Below are 19,436 nucleotides of genomic sequence, written 5' to 3' on the forward strand. Positions count from 1 at the left end.
GTGATGAAATTCTATATATATTTATATTTATTTAAGAAATAATTCTGCAGCTTTAGATTATTTGAATCTTGTAGCTAATTTGTTATCTTACAGGTTGCATTTCTGTAAATATCTACCATGCAACTCCTTTTACGGCTAAGTTGTGCCACTTTTACAATGACGTTTTGAAAAAAATTCCATTCTAGAATGGAAAATTTATATGCACTACTATTTTTTAAAAGGTCAAAATTTAGGGCTGTGCGGCATATTTTCAACATTTTTTGCCCCGAACTTACACTAAAATTCTGTACTACCACAACCTTGACTTTAGGGTTCCCATAGATTTCAATTAGACCAAAATGCATATCCATATTTTCTGGTAACATTTCTAAGTAATGTCTCTACGATATGAAATATAGAGATCATATCTGGGAACCAGTACGTAAATAGAGTTAATTATCTATGAATATTATATATCTCCCAAAAAGGACGTGGTTCGAGATACAGCTGTAATAACAAAGTGCAACCTACAGGGGGTAAAATAAAAACAGCAATACCTGGATACCTGGTTGTTGTCTCTTTGACACATTCCCCATTTCCATTCTCAATTTTACCTAAACTTCATAAGTGTTCTTAAAAACAACGGTATATTGCTGGGTCTTCCAAGTGCTCCACGAAACCTCTTTCTAAATTATTAACATCTATTTTATCAGCTATTAAAGCCGGGCTTCAAAGTTATTGTGAAGCTGCCTATTCTAGAGGTGGCGTGAATCAGATGTAGATACTAAAAAAATCCAAAGAATTTTAGAGTACATATAACTCTCTTTCATCAATAGTATTAAAACATTTGACTTTTCTACACAAGTATTCCACATTCCAAACTAAAAGACAAATTGAAAGATTTGGTATTGCTTTTTTTCATAAAAAAAAAGAATGACAAACGTAGATACAAGTATCTTGTCTTAGGGAGGGATAAATCCTACTTTGTAAAGGATCACTCTGATTTAATCAAAACATTCTCTGAAAATGACTATAAAGGGCAATAACTCCTAACTCCTTAAGGGGTCAACTGACCATTTTGGTAATGTTGACTTATTTGTAGATCTTAATTTGCTGAACATTATTGCTGTTTACAATTTATCTCTATCTATAATAGTATTCAAGATAATAACCAAAAACGGCTAAATTTCTTTAAAAATTACCCATTGGGGGTAGCAACCCAACAACCAGTTGTCCAATTCATCTGAAAATTTCAGGGCAGATAGATATTTACTAGATAAACAAGTTAATCCCTTGTAAGATTTGCTTTAAATGCTTTGGTTTCAGAGTTAAAAGCCAAAATCTACATTTTACCCATATGTTCTATTTAGCCATGGCGGCCATCTTTGTTAAGTTGGCTGTGTCACCCTACACAGTTTTTAAACTAGATACCCTAATTATAATTTTGGCTAAGTTTCGTTAAATTTGGTCCAGTAGTTTCAGAGGAGAAGATTTTTGTAAAAGATAACAAAAATTTATGAAAAATTGGTAAAAATTACTATTAAGGGCAATAACTCCTTAAGGGGTCAACTGATCATTTTGATCATGTTGACTTATTTGTAGATCTTACTTTGATGAACATAATTGCTGTTTAAAGTTTATCTCTATCCATAATAATTTTCAAGATAATAACCGAAAATGGACAAAATTTCCTTAAAATTACCAATTCAGGGGCAGCAACCCAACAACCCATTGTCTGATTCATCTGAAAATTTCAGGGGAGATAGATTTGACCTAATAAACAATTTGATCCAGACAGTACTCCAGACAGATTTGCTCTAATGCTTTGGTTTCAGAGTTATAAGCCAAAATCTACATTTTACCCCTATGTTCTATTTTTAGCCATGGCGGCCATCTTGGTTGGTTGGCCGGGTCACTGCACACAATTTTTAAACTAGATACCCTAATTATGATTTTGGCTAAGTTTCGTTAAATTTGGTCCAACAGTTTCAGAGGAGAAGATTTTTGTAAAATATTACTAAGAATTAAGAAAATGGTTAAAAATTGACTATAAAGGGCAATTACTCCGAAAGGGGTCAACTGACCATTTCAGTCATGTTGACTTATTTGTAAATCTTACTTTGCTGAACATTATTGCTGCTTACTGTTTATCTCTATCTATAATAATATTCAAGATAATAACCAAAAACAGCAAAATTTCCTTAAAATTACTAATTCAGGGGCAGCAACCCAACAATGGGTTATCCGATTCATCTGAAAATTTCAGGGCAGATAGATCTTCACCTGTTTAACAATTCTAACCCATGTCAGATTTGCTCTAAATGCTCTGGGTGCTATAAACAGTTTCGTATAAAAAAAACTAGAGGCTCTCAAGAGCCTGTTTCGCTCACCTGTTAATGTGTTTACTGATGTCGGCCAGCTTCGTCGGTAGGCGGGGTCATTAGACACTTTTTTTAAAAATAGATACCCTAGTATTATGATTGTGGCCAAGTTTGGTTAAATTTGGCCAAGTCGTTTTAGAAAAGATTTTTATACAAGTTACAAAAATGACGAAAAGTTGTTCAATATTGACTATAAAGGGCAATAACTCCTTAAGGGGTCCTCTAACAATTTTGATCATGCTGACTTATTTGTAGATCTTACTTTGCTGAACATTATTGCTGTTTACAGTTTATCTCTATCTATAATAGTATTCAAGATAATAACCAAAAACTGCAAAATTTCCTTAAAATCACCAATTTTAGGGCAGCAACCCAACAACAGGTTGTCCGATTCAACTCAAAATTTGTGAGGGGATATATCTTATTCTGATGGACATTTAAATCTTGAAAGATTTGCCCTAAATGTCTTAGTTTCAAAGATATAAAGCAAAAACTGCATTTTACCACTATGTTCTAATTTTAGCCATGTCGGCCATTTTGTTTGGCAGGCTGGGTCATCGGACACATTTTTTAAACTATAAACCACAATGATAATTGTAGCCAAGTTTGGTTAAATTTGGCAAAGTAGTTTTGGAGAAGAAGATTTTTAGAAAAGTTACAAAAAATGACGAAAAGTTGTTAAAAATTGACTATAAAGGGCAATAACTCCTTAAGGGGTCAACTGACAATTTTGGTCATGTTGACTTATTTGTAGGTCTTACTTTGCTGAACATTATTGCTGTTTACAGTTTATCTCTATCTATAATAGTATTCAAGATAATAACCAACAAGAGTGCACACGCTGAAATGTCTCGCCTTCTATACTAATCATTGATATTATGTTGATAGTCCTAGGTGCACTGGGGTAAAGCTGATGACCGTAACTGCATTCACGGTCATCCCAAGATGTCGGATGAAAAATTAGGTCAGTTTCTGTATTGTCTGTTAAAGTGTTTCTATATCATTTTCTTTACAAATCATACATTGAAACGATGTAAATTTATAAAAGAATTACTCGGAAATCACTAATTACTTCTGAGAAATGTGCATGAAACGGGAAATTCGATTTGAAAAAATCGCCAAGATGACCGTAAATCACAATCGAGATGACCGTAACAGAATCAGCGATTCATAACAAGGCTGACCGTAACTGCTTTTAAGATGACCGTAATTTGTAAATGATGACCGTAACTTTTAAAGGATGACCCTCAATTCTAAGAAATATCCGTATTTATATAACTATCTTTTTGTATCAAATGATTAATCGTGTTGGTACATGTATACACATATTAATATGAGAGTTTTATCCTATAGGTAGAAGAAAATAAGACGTGCTTCAAATGCAAAGATTACCATATGTATCTTTTTTACAGTAGAGGGTTTATTTTTTAAAATAAATTTGCCAAAAGACATGCAAATGAACAGGAAGGGAAAACATGCTACAAAAGCGCGATAAAATGACACCTTATAAGCATAATGAAAAAAATGCGGTGCACAGCCTTCAACTGCTCGACAAAAGATTTTTTTTTGTTTCTGGGATTCCTTTTAATGACATATAATAAATACACATTTTTAAAAATGCCAAAAAATTGCATGTACACCCATTGATAGTATATCGTCTTTCATTTTGTCGTGCAAATAAAATAACAGAAATATTTTGAAAATATCATTCGAATAAACTAGTGAAGGTGAGCTCCAGCAAAGTAGATCCTTAAAATAGTATTGTACGAAAAGCGTATCACAAGGCGGAACGTTGTCAATTTGTATATATACAGAAATGTTATTCATACATTCAGATTCTACTTCTTCAAAATTATCTCCCCATTACGCCAGTTCATGCTCACAATCGTAGAAATGGAAGCCATTGTAGGGATGACGCTCTGCCAATTTTGCTTTTGAAAACTGATAAATTTATCCACATAGCACCATTACGATCGATCGTTATATGTCAGTTATATTTTAAAAGACAAATGTATCTACTAGCTAATGAGCATTAGTTAATGATCTTGTCTGCATTGATTCAACTTAAAAATATTGTCTGTTCGGATGTCAGATGGAATTTTTGAAAATTCTTAAGCATTTAAAAAAATTCTAATTAAATATTTCGTGGAAGGGCAGATTAAACATTTTCAGTGGTTGAAGATTATAAACCCTAGTTATCACACACAAGAAAATAATATTTTTTCGAAGATATCCATTTTCATTATCCAAATTAAAAGACTGTTGTCAAGTACTTAGAAAAAATAGCTATTCGAACACACCTACTCTGTTTTTGTGATTCATTAGATAGGTATCTCACTTGACCCATATATTTCATCTTTTCGTACTGTCATTTTTTTACGTTATAAAGTCAACCTGTAGCTTTGATATATAATAATGATAGAATCTGAAGCGAGATACTATATAAAATACTCTTGCTTTGTACGTTTTAAAGACACAATATACACCCAAACATGCCCTAACATAAAAAGGTGCACTCGATTTTTCTCTTTTCGATACAATCGTTACCTGTTTTGGGGAATTTTTTCTTGATTCACATAATGGAAGGGCAGACACGAAAATTTCTGAACTAAAAGATTGATATGTTCTCCGTCCGTGATAAAAAAAAAATTCGGAGGTTATGCATTTTCTACATCCAACTTATAGATACTATAATATATAAAAAAAGAAGATGTGGTATTATTGCCAATGAGACAACTATCCAGAAAAGACCAAAATGACACAAACATTAACAACTATAGGTAACCGTAAGGCCTTCAACAATGAGCAAAGCCCATACCGCATAGTCAGCTATAAAAAGCCCCGATAAGTATGGCAAGCCGTTTTTATATTTATTCAAATTTGAAGATATCTTATTTATTTAACAAGATATCTTATTAAGTATTAAGATATCTTTAATTTTTATAAGATATCTTATTTAATTTGAAAGTAAATAAGATATCTCTATTAGTTTATAAGATATCTCTATTAGTTTATAAGATATCTCTATAAGTTAATAAAATATCTCTATTAATTAATAAGATATCTTATAAAGTATATAAGATATCTTACTTCTTTATAAAGATATCTTTTAAATACATACTTTATAAGATATCTTATTAATTAATAGAGATATCTTATAAACTAATAGAGATATCTTATTAATTAATAGAGATATCTTATAAACTAATAGAGATATCTTTATAACCAATTAAATAAGATATCTCTATAAGTTAATAAGATATCTCTAAAAGTTTATAAGATATCTCTATTAGTTTATAAGATATCTCTATAAGTTAATAAGATATCTCTATAAGTTAATAAGATATCTCTAAAAGTTTATAAGATATCTCTATTCGTTTATAAGATATCTCTATTAGTTTATAAGATATCTCTATAAGTTAATAAGATATCTCTATTAATTAATAAGATATCTCTATTAATTAATAAGATATCTTATAAAGTATATAAGATATCTTACTTCTTTATAAAGATATCTTTTAAATACATACTTTATAAGATATCTTATTAATTAATAGAGATATCTTATAAACTAATAGAGATATCTTATTAATTAATAGAGATATCTTATAAACTAATAGAGATATCTTATTAATTAATAGAGATATCTTATAAACTAATAGAGATATCTTATTAACTTAGGGAGATATCTTATTAAGTATATAAGATATCTCTATTATAAACTATATAAAAGATATCTTATATAGTTAATAAGATATCTTATAAATCAATAGAGATATCTTATATTTTAAATAAGATATCTTATATATTTAATAAGATATCTTTATAAACATTTTAATAAGATATCTTTATAAACATTTTAATAAGATATCTTATTTAATATATAAGATATCTTATTTAATATATAAGATATCTTATTTAATAAATCAGATATCTCAATTAATATATAAGATATCTCTAAAAGTTGATAAGATATCTCAATTAGTTTATAAGATATCTTATTTAACTAAATAAGATATCTCGAAATTGAATAAATATAATAACGGCGTGCCATAGATAAGAACCATGTCGTCGACTTGATATCTTATTGTTTTGCATTACTATGTAATAGATACATTGAAAACTTATGCAAATGGTGTTTTTAAAATAAGAAAATTGTCGTTTTATTTGTTTCTATTAACTTTTTAAAATTTTGTTACTATATCAAACATTACAGTTAACATTTATCGCTTTCTCGATAAACACAGAGCTTCGATTCTTTAGTTCTATTTCAAAAGTGTTTCCGCCTGCATATATCAAGACAAATTAAGATTTTAATCTGCTTCATTGGAACCATACACATGGGCTCGATTACCAAATATTCGTATGTATTATTAATGTTTTTAATGCTCCATTTATTGGCATTATGTTTTTCTGGTCTGTGCGTACGTTCGTCCCTTCGTCTGTTTGTTTGTCCGTTTGTCCAGCTTCAAGTTAAATAAAATTGAAACTTAGTACACATTTTCCCTATGGTATGATCTTTTTAATTCTAATGCCAAATTACAGTTTTATCCCATTTTCATAGTCCACTAAACATAGAAAATGATAGTGTAGATGAGGCATCTGTGTACTAGGGACACATTCATGTTTCTTCAAATTTTCGTCGTATCGCTGTCAATTTGTGTTAAAATTTTAACGTCGATATCAATAAATATTTCATTGTTTACGAGAAATATGCAATTTACTATCATTGTTATAAATCCTAAATATGGCCAATTATATTATAGTTTAAAAAAAGAAATTTATGACACATATTTATATCCGCTAACCGAGCCCCTATTGAGATCGACAAACTCAACAAAAAAGCTTTGAATACAATACGGATATTTCTTAGAATTGATGGTCATCCTATAAAAGTTACGGTCGTCCTATATAAATTACAGTCAGTCTTTACAAATTACGGTCATCCTTTACAAGTTACGGTCATCTTTTTACCAATCACGGTCATCCTTGTTATATGTTACGGTCATCTTGAAAATATTTTGATTATGATTTACGGTCATCTTAACAATTTTTTCAAATCGAATTTCCCGTTTCATGCACATTTCTCGGAAGTAATTAGTGATTTTCGAGTGATTCTTTTATAAATTTACATCGTTTCAATGTATAATTTGTAAAGAAAATGATATAGAAACACTTTATCAGACAATACAGAAACTGACCTAATTTTTCATCCGACATCTTGGGATGACCGTGAATGCAGTTACGGTCATCAGCTTTACCCCAGTGTAGGTGTAAAGCTAAGCTTTATTACAACTGTCACATAAACTTAACATTATAACCAAGATAACTAAACAAAGACCAATGAACCTTGAAAATGAGGTCAAGGTCAGATGAAACATGCCAGGCAGACATGTTCAGCTAACAATGCTTCTATACAACATATATAGTTGACCCATTACTTATAGTTTAAGAAAAATAGACCAAAACACAAAAACTTAACACTGTGCAATGAACCGTGAAAATGAGGTCAGGGTCAAATAAAACCTGCGTGACTGACATAAAGATCATAAAATATTTCCATACACCAAATATAGTTGACCTATGGCATATAGTATTAGATAAAAAGACCAAAACTCAAAAACTTAACTTTGACCACTGAACCATGAAAATGAGGTCAGGGTCACATGTCATCTGCCCGCTAGATATGTACACCTTACAATCATTCCATACAACAAATATAGTAGACCTATTGCATATAGTATGAGAAAAACAGACCAAAACACAAAAATTTAACTATAACCACTGAACCATGAAAATGAGGTCAAGGTCAGATGACACCTGCCAGTTGGGCATGTACACCTTACAGTCCTTCCATACACCGAATATACTAGCCCTATTGCTTATAGTATCTGAGATATGGACTTGACCACCAAAACTTAACCTTGTTCACTGATCCATGAAATGAGGTCGAGGTCAAGTGAAAACTGTCTGACAGACATGAGGACCTTGCAAGGTACGCACATATCAAATATAGTTATCCTAGTACTTATAATAAGAGAGAATTCAACATTACAAAAAATTTGAACTTTTTTTTCAAGTGGTCACTGAACCATGAAAATGAGGTCAAGGACATTGGACATGTGACTGATGGAAACTTCGTAACATGAAGCATCTATATACGAAGTATGAAGTATCCAGGTCTTCTACCTTCTAAAATATAAAGCTTTTAAGAAGTGAGCTAACGCCGCCGCCGTAGCCGCCGCCGCCGCCGGATCACTATCCCTATGTCGAGCTTTCTGCAACAAAAGTTGCAGGCTCGACAAAAACTGCAAAATTTCCTTAAATTAACCATTTCACAGGCAGCAACCCAACAACAGGTTGTCCTATTCGTCTGAAAATTTCAAGGCAGATAGATCTTGACCTGATCAACCATTTTACCCTTGTCAGATTTGCTCTAAATGCTTTGGATTTTGAGTTATTAGCCAAAAACTGCATTTTACCCCTATGTTCTATTTTTAGCCATGGCGGCCATCTTGGTTGGTTTGACGGGTCACGCCACACATTTTTTAAACTATATACCCCAAGGATGATTGTGGCCAAGTTTGGTAGAATTTGGCCCAGTAGTTTCAGAGGAGAAGATTTTTGTAAAAGTTTACGGACGACGGACGACGGACGCCAAGTGATGAGAAAAGATCACTTGACCTTTCAGGTCAGGTGAGCTAAAAACTAGGGGTTATTCCCCCGACTAAAAATAACCATGGAGGGAAACCCCTGTTTATTTACTAAATTGGTGAAAAAGTATCATGTTTTTTGTCTTTGATTGTAAAAATTAGTTAATTAGCTTTGAATTAAAACAGGTTGAATGATTGAAATAATTTTAAAAATTATATTAACTTTACATGTTTTGAGGGGAGACAACACTGTAAACATCCTGTTTTTTTGGCAGTGAAAATTGAAAACTTATTTGCAGCCACTGTAGTTCTTTTCGGAGCAGGAAACCGTACCCTGAAACAAGATTTTTTTTAAAAGGCCAGGTAAAAACCTACAAATTTCATACAGTTTTGATTATGTAAAATGTGCATGGATCATGTCTTCATGGGTGTGCACATGACCTGGTTTCAAGTTTTTTATGTTCAAATTAGACCTTTTTTCCCCCATGTTCATTGGATGGAATATTTTTTATATATTAAAAGTACACATTATTTTTATTTCATTATAAACTAGAGAACATTCTGATTCCAGTGATATCTAGTTTTATACAAGTATCTTTATTAATCAGTCCACCACTACGGGTCACTTATGCATGGTCCCTCAAAATGTGACGTCATAGAAAAAAACTGTTGATTGCACAAATATATATTATAGTGATGTTTTCGCATAGAAATGTGTATGCGAATGGAGTAAAACAATTCTGAAAAATATTGTACGGCACGTATACTTTAATTTAAAAGCATCTGTTTGGTATATTTAATGCAAATATTACAGATTTGTACATAGCAACCAGAAATAAGAAAACCAGACTCGCGCGAATATTGAAGTTTTTTTCAACTTTTTGTGACGTCATGATATTTTATTCAATCTCTCATATATTTGGAACCAAAAGTTGCACATGCAAAGTGTAGATTATTTCTACTTTGACCTGTATTTCTGATCAGTGTGACATAAATTTTAATTCATTATAATATATATTTGGTACTTTTTAAAGTCATAAAGGTACAAGTGCCATTCCTAAGAAAAACACTATTTCCATATTTTTCTCAACTCAGCTATAACTTAGTTCACATAACACTAGGGACAAAATATATTTAAAGTAACTTTATTCATGCTTATTTCATAGTTTTTATTCTATTTATTCAAAAGAAACCCTATTTTATGATTTATTTTCTTTGTAAAACTGATGAAAATGAGATACAGGAAATGTTTGGAGTTTGCTGGTTAAACTGTTTGCCACTGGCCAATATGCCAGTACTACGCGACATGAAAAAAGAGCAGTATTTTCACTATTCGTGGTCACAATCCTTAAAGTCAGACATCATTTTAATCGGTATAGTGTACAGATTCAGAAAAGCTAAGAAATTTTAATATATCGCATATAAAGTTTTGCCTTAAGGGTGCTATAAACTGTTTCGTATAAAAAACTAGGGGTTATTCCCCGCCTAAAAATAACCATGGAGGGAAATGATTGAATGATTGAAATAATTTTAAAAATTATATTAACTTTACATGTTTTGAGGGGAGACAACACTGTAAACATCCTGTTTTTTTGGCAGTGAAAATTGAAAACTTATTTGCAGCCACTGTAGCTCTTTTCGGAGCAGGAAACCGTACCCTGAAACAAGATTTTTTTGAAAGGCCAGGTAAAAACCTACAAATTTCATACAGTTTTGATTATGTAAAATGTGCATGGATCATGTCTTCATGGGTGTGCACATGACCTGGTTTCAATGCACCCCTTGGTTTTTGAGTTATAAGCCAAAAACTGCATTTTACCCCTATGTTCTATTTTTAGCCATGGCGGCCATCTTGGATGGTTGGCCAGGGCACCGGACACATTTTTTTAACTAGATACCCAAAGATGATTGTGGCCAAGTTTGGTTTAATTTGGCCCAGTAGTTTCAGGAGAAGATTTTTGTAAAAGTTAACGACGACGACGGACGACGCCGGACGCCAAGTGATGAGAAAAGCTCACTTGGCCTTTTAGGCCAGGTGAGCTAAAAATGCTTCTTTTTGGCCCCTTATTTCTTAATGTTCAGAGATATATATACCCCAAACTGAATCCAAGCCTTCCCTTCGTTATATGGAACCTTGACAACAAAAACTTAACCTTGCTAACTAATCCATGAAATGAGTTCGAGGTCAAGTGAAAACTGTCTGAAGGACATGAGGACTTACAAGGTACGCTCATAACAAATATTTATCCTATTCCTTATAAGATAGAATTTAACATTACCAAAAATCTAAAAAAAAATTATTTTCAAATAGTCACTGAACCATGAAAATGAGGTCTAGGACATTGGATATGAGACTAACGGAAACTTCCTAACATATAGGCGTCCATATACAAAGTATGAAGCATCAAGGTCTTCTAACTTCTAAAATATAAAGTTTTTGAGAAGCTAGCTAACGCCGCCGGATCACTATCCCTATGTCGAGCTTCTGCGACAAAAGTCACAGTCTCTACAAAAATGAAATCTGTTCAAACGTTGCAGTAATTTATATGATTTTTTTACATATAAATTCAAATATTTTTTCTCGAAATTAAAGACATTGGCATACAAGAAACACTTAATAAGTTTCAATTATATCAGTACTAACGTGTTTTACAGGTAAAAAAAAAACCTAAACTCGTGTATTACTTATCAATCGAATTCAAAAGGCCTGGCGATTTAAGTTATACAGGATTTTGCAATTTTGAATGAATGTTATTTAAAATCTATTACTCTCAGACCAGGTTTGAACTGTTTGATGAGTTTGCCCCAAGCAGGATGTATTATTGCTGGCATGTCAGTTAAATAGAAATTTATCTAAAACAGTTAAAATAAACAAGAATGTGTCCCAAGTACACGGATGCCCCACTCGCACTATCATTTTCTATGTTCAGTGGACCGTGAAATTAGAGTCAAAACTTTAATTTGGAATTAAAATTAGAAAGATCATATCATAGGGAACATGTGTACTAAGTTTCAAGTTGATTAGACTTCAACTTCTTCAAAAACTACCTTGACCAAAAACTTTAACCTGAAGCAAACGGTACGACGCACAGACGGACGAATGGACGCACGGACGAACGGAAGCACAGACCAGAAAACATAATGCCCCTCTACTATCGTAGGTGGGGCATAAAAAATAAAAAGAGAGGTTATTTGGTCAAGTATGGTTCAGACAGGTCGAGTATTGTTCAGACCTTTGGTCGAATATGGTTAAGACTGACAAAATTGGTCGAATACAGGTCGAGAAGAGGTTAAGGCTGTTTCATACTGGTCGAGTAATACGACTATTTTCAACGTCAAAGATAAGGGTCAAGTACAAATCAGTACAGTCGAGTATGGATATAGGCCATTTCAGACTGTCTATATATATACTGGTTTGTAGTGTACATTCAAAGAAGACCAAATCTTATTTCTGTGGGAAAACAGAATAATTTAACCCAAATATAAGCTAAAGCGTACAATGTGCGAACATGTTCCATTTTCATGTTGCCATATCCCAACTAATTTTTAGTCTCCTACAGACGAAGTCGAAATGGACTTTAGGCTTGCACTCCATCCATCTGTCTGAGCATCTGTCAGTCAGGCAAATCAGTTTTCAACTTTTTTGTCATGCTTGAATATATTGATTCAGTATTTGGTGTATTGTTATATAAATTGTACCATGACAAGTTAAAGATCAATTTGAAAATTGTACCTTTCTGATGATTTTGAGCAGAGTAATGGTCCTTAATCAATTAACTATAATAATCAGTTTTCTGCACTTTTTAGTCATTCTTGAAGATATTGATTTGATAATTGGAATATGGTTTTATCGTGACAAGTTAAAGTTCAAATTGAATTTTGTTCAAGTCTTATGCTTTTATGCAGAATTATGGTCCTTGGACTGAAAATTCACTCAAATAATCAGTTTTCCTTTTTTTATATGTCATGATTTAAAGATACTAATTTAAAAATTGTTTTTTAGCTTTGACGAGTTACAGATCAAGTTCGAATTTTGTTCTGGTCTGATGATTTTATGCAGAATGATGGTCCTAGAATCAGATTTTAACACTTTTCGTTGTCAATCTTGAAGATCTTGAAGATATTGCCTTGATATTTGCTATATAGTTTACACCATTACACGTTATAGATCAAGTTAGCATTTTGTTCCTGTACAATGAAATTTTGTACTTGATGGGGACTATGTATTGCAGTGCTTTACTCACAGACTGCCTGTTTTAGAGAATTGTCTAAGTCAAATGACCTTAACACAATCATAAGATCAAAACAAAATTCGAACTTGATCTGTAACTTGTCATGATAAAACAATACACAAAATACCAAATCAATATCTTCAAACATGACGAAAAAAAATGTGGAAAACTAATTTGCGGGACAAACAGAATGCAAACCTTAAGTCCCCATAGACTTGGGCAGTAGGGGACTAAAAAAAATCATGTATTGTATTAATTTTGACCGTTAACCCTTTTATCTGATGACCTCAGATCAACACGCTTTGTTCCTTTCCCTTTATCTCTAATACGCAAATAGATTATATTAAATGCCAACTGTTTTTTTTTGGTTTTTTTGCAAACAAGTGTCACTCTAGAAATCACTAGAAACAATAATTTACAATTTATATTCGATATTTGTAGTAAATTTTGGCCGGTATGATCTGAACTCACTGTGTTAAAAGTTTATGATCATAGGTTAGTCACGACCTCATTTTGCATTTGGAATTAAAAGTTAACAATTGGAGTATTTTAACAATGGATGGCAGGCATATTCTTAATCATATGATCATAGGTGAGTCATGACCTCATTTTGCATTTGGAATTAAAAGTTAACAATTGGAGTGTTTTAACAATGGATGGCAGGCATATTCTTAATCATAAATATCTTCATATCACCTTTAATGACTATTTTTAGAACTGAAAGCTAGTTTCACTAATGATAATTTGATTTTTCAATAATTACGAGTTCTTGACAAGTACTCATCACTTTGAATTTACATTATCTTAGTATAAGTTTCAATAAAATATTGCTTGAAATGTATATGGGCAAAAACATTCTAGATAATGTTTACCTAAAAACAACATTTTTTTGGTTTCTTAAAAGGAGTGGTAATCGGATACATATAGTTATTAAGCATCAGCATAAGGTTTTGATTGCATGCATGGATGGAGATGCAGGCATCCAACTGTTTTGTAGGCAGCATAGAGATACAACTAATCTAAATAATTACTGGTGTGATATCCGCTGAATGGAAGTAGACTGGAAGGTGTAAACTTGTTGGTAACTTTGTCCATTCATAAGTAGTTAAATTTAACTTCCATATATCATCCATTATATCTTCTCCGTCAAGTCCACCACATACATATGCTTCTATAAAATGTATTCAAGATTTATTCAAGATCACAAAAGAAACCTAACACCCCATTTAGCCTAAAAAAATGTGAAATCACTAATGTGACCATTTTCCGTAAATTTAATATTCCTTAGGGTCATAACTCTTTTAAAATCAAATGCTTCGCCGTGCACAATCTGAAACGGCCACAGAATGTAAACCCTGAAAAATTGGGACAAGTTTGGACACAATATTTAAGCTTGATACATTTGAATTTTAATTGTGATACAGATTTTGACATATTAATATAGATTCTTTCAAACTATTTTGATTTGAGTGTCACTGATGAGTCTTATTTAGACGAAATGAACGTCTGGTGTATCAAATTATAAGCCTGGTACCTTACATATTTTTTGTTACAAAATAAATGTGGTTTAAGATGGTTTAAGATCTTAAAATTTTAAAAGGGGACATTTCATTACCTAGATATCCAAAATCTAACAACAACGTTTGATTCAGCATATAGAAAAACACCAAAAATCTAGTTTAGTTGAAACCAGACAAAGTTTTATTTTGAACCCTTCAAACCTCAATTAGGACTTATTTGAAAACAGGGCCCAAAATAAATCAAAGTGCTGGATAGCACTTGTGGAAAGTTTGCAACGGTAGATTGTAATATTTCAAATAGGTTGTAAATGTGTAAAGTGCGTGGTTAATTTTTTTTCCTTCCTAAATTATTTTTTCTTAATACAAGATATTATTGTAACAGGATGCTGTTAAAGTCTCAAAAAATAAAGCTCCCGTAATTAGTCATTCCCACGGTCGCTTGACATTGAACAAAGTCCAGTACAAATTGGTTTGGTCTAGTAAAGTGATATGCATACGTGACGCCTAGGGATCACCCCTGTATGTTATTCAAATCTTCTTCAAATCACGAACAGGAATATTCATGATTTAGGGTTTGGGATCTGGACTAAGAGGGAATCCCACTATATTTCATTTGATTATTTTGTTACCCCATACAATAATATATATGGTTTAGGGTGGGGATCTCAACCGTTTACAAGTTCTAAAACAGGAAGATGGTGGGAGTGACCCCCAGGGGACTCGCCTATTATTTCATTTGATTTGTTTGATTGTCCCGTACATGAATATATATGGTTTAGGGGTGGGAATCTTGACTGTTTACAAGTTCTTAAAACAGGATGGGATGGGATGACACCCGGGGACTCCCCCTATATTTCATTTCATTCGTTTTATTGTCCCATACAAGGATATATATATGGTTTAGGGGTGGGGATTTTGACCGTTTACAAGTTTTCAAACAGGAAGGGGATGGGAGTGACTCCAGGGGACTCGCCTTTTATTTCATTTGATTTGTTTTGGTGTCCTGTACAAGAATATATATGATTTCGGGTGGGGATCTTGGCTGTTGACATTAGTTCTCAAAACATGATGGGTTGGGGTGACACCAAGGGACTCCACCTATATTTCATTTTATTTGTTTTATTGTCCCATACAAAAATATATATTGTTAAGGAGTGGGGATCTCGACCGTTTCCAAGTTTTCAAACATGAGGGGTTGGGGCTGACCAAGAGGGAATTCTTCTATATTTCATTTGATTTGTTTTGTTGCCCCATACAAGAATATATATGATTTAGGGGTGGGGATCTAGACCTTTCACAAGTTTTTAAAAGAAGGGGGTTGTGTGAACCCTGGGGACTTCCTCTATATTTAATTTGATTTATTTTATTGTCCCATACAAAAATATACTAGTAAATGGTTTTGGTTGGGGATCTCAACCGTTTACAAGTTCTCAAACAGGAAGGTCGTGAGAGTGACCCCAGGGGACTCGCCTATTATTTCTTTTGATTTGTTTTATTGTCCCGTACAAGAATATTTATGGTTTAGGGCTGGGGATCTTGACTGTTTACAAGTTCTTAAAACAGGATGGGGTGGAGTGACACCAAGGGACTCCACCTTTTCATTTTATTCGTTTTATTGTACCATACAAAAATATACATGGTTTAGGAGTGAGGATCTTGACCGTTTACAAGTTTTCAAACAGGAGGGGATAGGGCTGACCAAGAGGGAATCCCACTATATTTCATTTGATTTGTTTTGTTGCCACATACAAGAATATATACGGTTTAGGTGTGGGGATCTAGACCGTTTACAAGTTTTCAAAAGAAGGGGGGCTTCCTCTATATTTCATTTGATTTATTTTAGTGTCCCATACAAAAATATATATGGTTTAGGGTGGGGATCTCAACCGTTTACCAGTTCTCAAACAGGAAGGGGGTGGGAGTGACTCCAGGGGACTCACATTTTATTTCATTTGATTTGTTTTATTGTCCCGTACAAGAATATATATGGTTTAGGGGTGGGGATCTTGACTATTTACAAGTTCTTAAAACAGGGTAGGGTAGGGTGACACCCGGGGATTCCCCCTATATTTCATTGTATTCGTTTTATTGTCCCATACAAGAGTAAATATGGTTTAATTAATTTAATGGTGGGGATTTCGACCGTTTACAAGTTTTCAAACATAATGGGGGTGGGAGTGACTCAAGGGGACTCACCTTTTATTCCATTTGATTTGTTTTAGTGTCCTGTACAAGAATATATATGGTTTCGGGTGGTGATCATGACTGTTTACAAGTTCTCAAAACAAAATGGGCTAGGGTGACACCAAGGGACTCCACCTATATTTCATTTTATTCGTTTTATTGTCCCATACAAAATATATAAATGGTTTAGGAGTGGGGATCTCGACCGTTTACAAGTTTTCAAACAGGAGGGTGTGGGGCTGACCAAGAGGGAATCCTACTATATTTCATTTGATTTGTTTTGTTGTCCAATACAAGAATATATATGGTTAAGGGGTGGGGATCTCGACCGTTTACAAGTTCTCAAACAGGAAGGGGTGGGGCTGACCCAGAGGGACTCCCACTATATTTCATTTAATTTGATTTGTTGCCCTATACAAGAATATATATGGTTTAGGGGTGGGGATCATTACTGTTTACAAGTTCTCAAATAGAATGGGTTGGGTGGGGTGACCCTATGGACCCAACCTATATTTTATTTGATTGTCCTGTGATCGTTACTGAAAATCATGTGTGCCTATCACTTACTGTTTTCAATTTATAGTCATTTGAAAATTTAAAAAAATAAATCCCGTAGGGTTCTGTAGTAAATTCCTCCCTTCTGTTGGCCCCTCAAAATACCCCTAAATAGACCTAAAGAAGAAAAATAATATGAACTGAGCAAAAATTTTGTTTGGGAGTCTTAATAGCAAGTAGTATAATTACGAATTTTGTTATAGTCATATTTTCTGATGCCGAATGCGTGAAAGGCAGAGTTTATTATAGTCCGAGTTTGTTGTGAGCGGAGATGAGATGAGGTATCAAGTTACTTTCGATACACTCGGGTCTTTAATAAACATTTTTAAAAATCGTAGTAAGCGTCGAAAAATGTTCAATCATGAAATATTTTAAACACGGTATTTATTTGATCTTCAACAGGAGAAAGGTAAGAAACTGCTGTCTCGTGTGTGTATTGATTTTACTTTCCGCACAGTACAGATCCGCGCAGTAGTGTTTGTGATAGCCATTTCAAAATGAAGTTAAATCATTTGAATTATCGATGAACATATAGTACATTTTAAGTCGAGCTGTAAGCTAATCAAAATAGAAAAGCTAAAAATTAACTAGAGGCTCTAAAGAGCCTGTGTCGCTCACCTTGGTCTGTGTGACTATTAAACAAAGGAAGGAGATGGATTCATGACAAAATTGTATTTTGGTGATGGTGATGTGTTTGTACATCTTACTTTACTGAACATCCTTGCTGCTTACAATTATCTCTATCTATAATGAACTTGGCCCAGTAGTTTCAGTGGAAAATGTAAGGAAAAATTTACAAATTTTATAAAAATTGTTGAAAATTGACTATAAAGGACAATAACTCCTTAGGGGGTCAATTAACCATTTCGTTCATGTTGACTTATTTGTAAATCTTACTTTGCTGAACATTATTGCTGTTTACAGTTTATCTCTATCTATAATAATATTCAAGACAATAACCAACAAGAATGTGTCCTCAGTACACGAATGCCCCACTCGCACTATCATTTTCCATGTTCAGTGGACCGTGAAATTGGGGTAAAAACTCTAATTTGGCATTAAAATTAGAAAGATCATATCATAGGGGACATGTGTACTAAGTTTGAAGTCGATTGGACTTAAACTTCATCAAAAACTACCTTGACCAAAAACTTTAACCTGAAGCGGGACAGACGGACGGACGAACGAGCGGACAGACGGACGGACGGACGGACGGACGCACAGACCAGAAAACATAATGCCCCTCTACTATCGTAGGTGGGGCATATAAACAGCAACATTTCCTTAAAAATTACCAATTCAGGGGCAGCAACCCAACAACGGGTTGTCCGATTCATCTGAAAATTTCGGGGCAGATAGATCTTGACCTGATAAATAGTTTAACCCCATGTCAGATTTGCTCTAAACGCTTTGGTTTTTGAGTTATAAGTCAAATCTGCATTTTACCCCTATGTTCTATTTTTAGCCATGGCGGCCATCTTGGTTGAATGGCCAGGTCATCGGACACATTTTTTAAACTATATACCCCAAAGATGATTGTGGATAAGTTTGGATTAATTTGGCCCAGTAGTTTCAGAGGAGAAGATTTTTGTAAAAGATTACTAAGATTTACGAAAAATGGTTAAAAATAGACTATAAAGGGCAATAACTCCTAAAGAGATCAACTGACCATTTCGGTCATGTTGACTTATTTGTAAATCTTACTTTGCTGAACATAATGGCTGTTTACAGTTTATCTCTTTTTATAATAATATACAAGATAATAACCAAAAACAGCAAAATTTCCTTAAAATTACCAATTCAGGGGCAGCAACCCAACAACGGGTTGTCAGATTTGTCTGAAAATTTCAGGGCAGATAGATCTTGACCTGATAAACAGTTTTACCCCATGTCAGATTTGCTCTAAATGCTTTGGTTTTTCAGTTATAAGCC

The 19,436-nt window shown here is 33.2% G+C and overlaps 1 protein-coding gene across 2 annotated transcripts in view; it reads right to left on the reverse strand.

Annotated features, from left to right (window-relative positions):
* LOC143079341 (kelch domain-containing protein 10-like) overlaps positions 1–19,436 on the reverse strand; it is a 170,652-nt gene that overhangs the window by 14,255 nt on the left and 136,961 nt on the right. Inside the window, exon 9 of one of the 2 annotated variants that reach the window (XM_076254601.1) lies at positions 14,277–14,416. The exons of the other annotated variant lie outside the window; for it this stretch is intronic. Within the exon in view, the coding sequence (XP_076110716.1) occupies positions 14,277–14,416 (140 nt within the window). The remainder of the gene's footprint in view (positions 1–14,276; positions 14,417–19,436) is intronic. 2 annotated transcript variants of the gene reach the window in all.

Source organism: Mytilus galloprovincialis, chromosome 1 (genome assembly GCF_965363235.1).
Source record: "Mytilus galloprovincialis chromosome 1, xbMytGall1.hap1.1, whole genome shotgun sequence".
Classification (NCBI taxonomy): domain Eukaryota; kingdom Metazoa; phylum Mollusca; class Bivalvia; order Mytilida; family Mytilidae; genus Mytilus; species Mytilus galloprovincialis.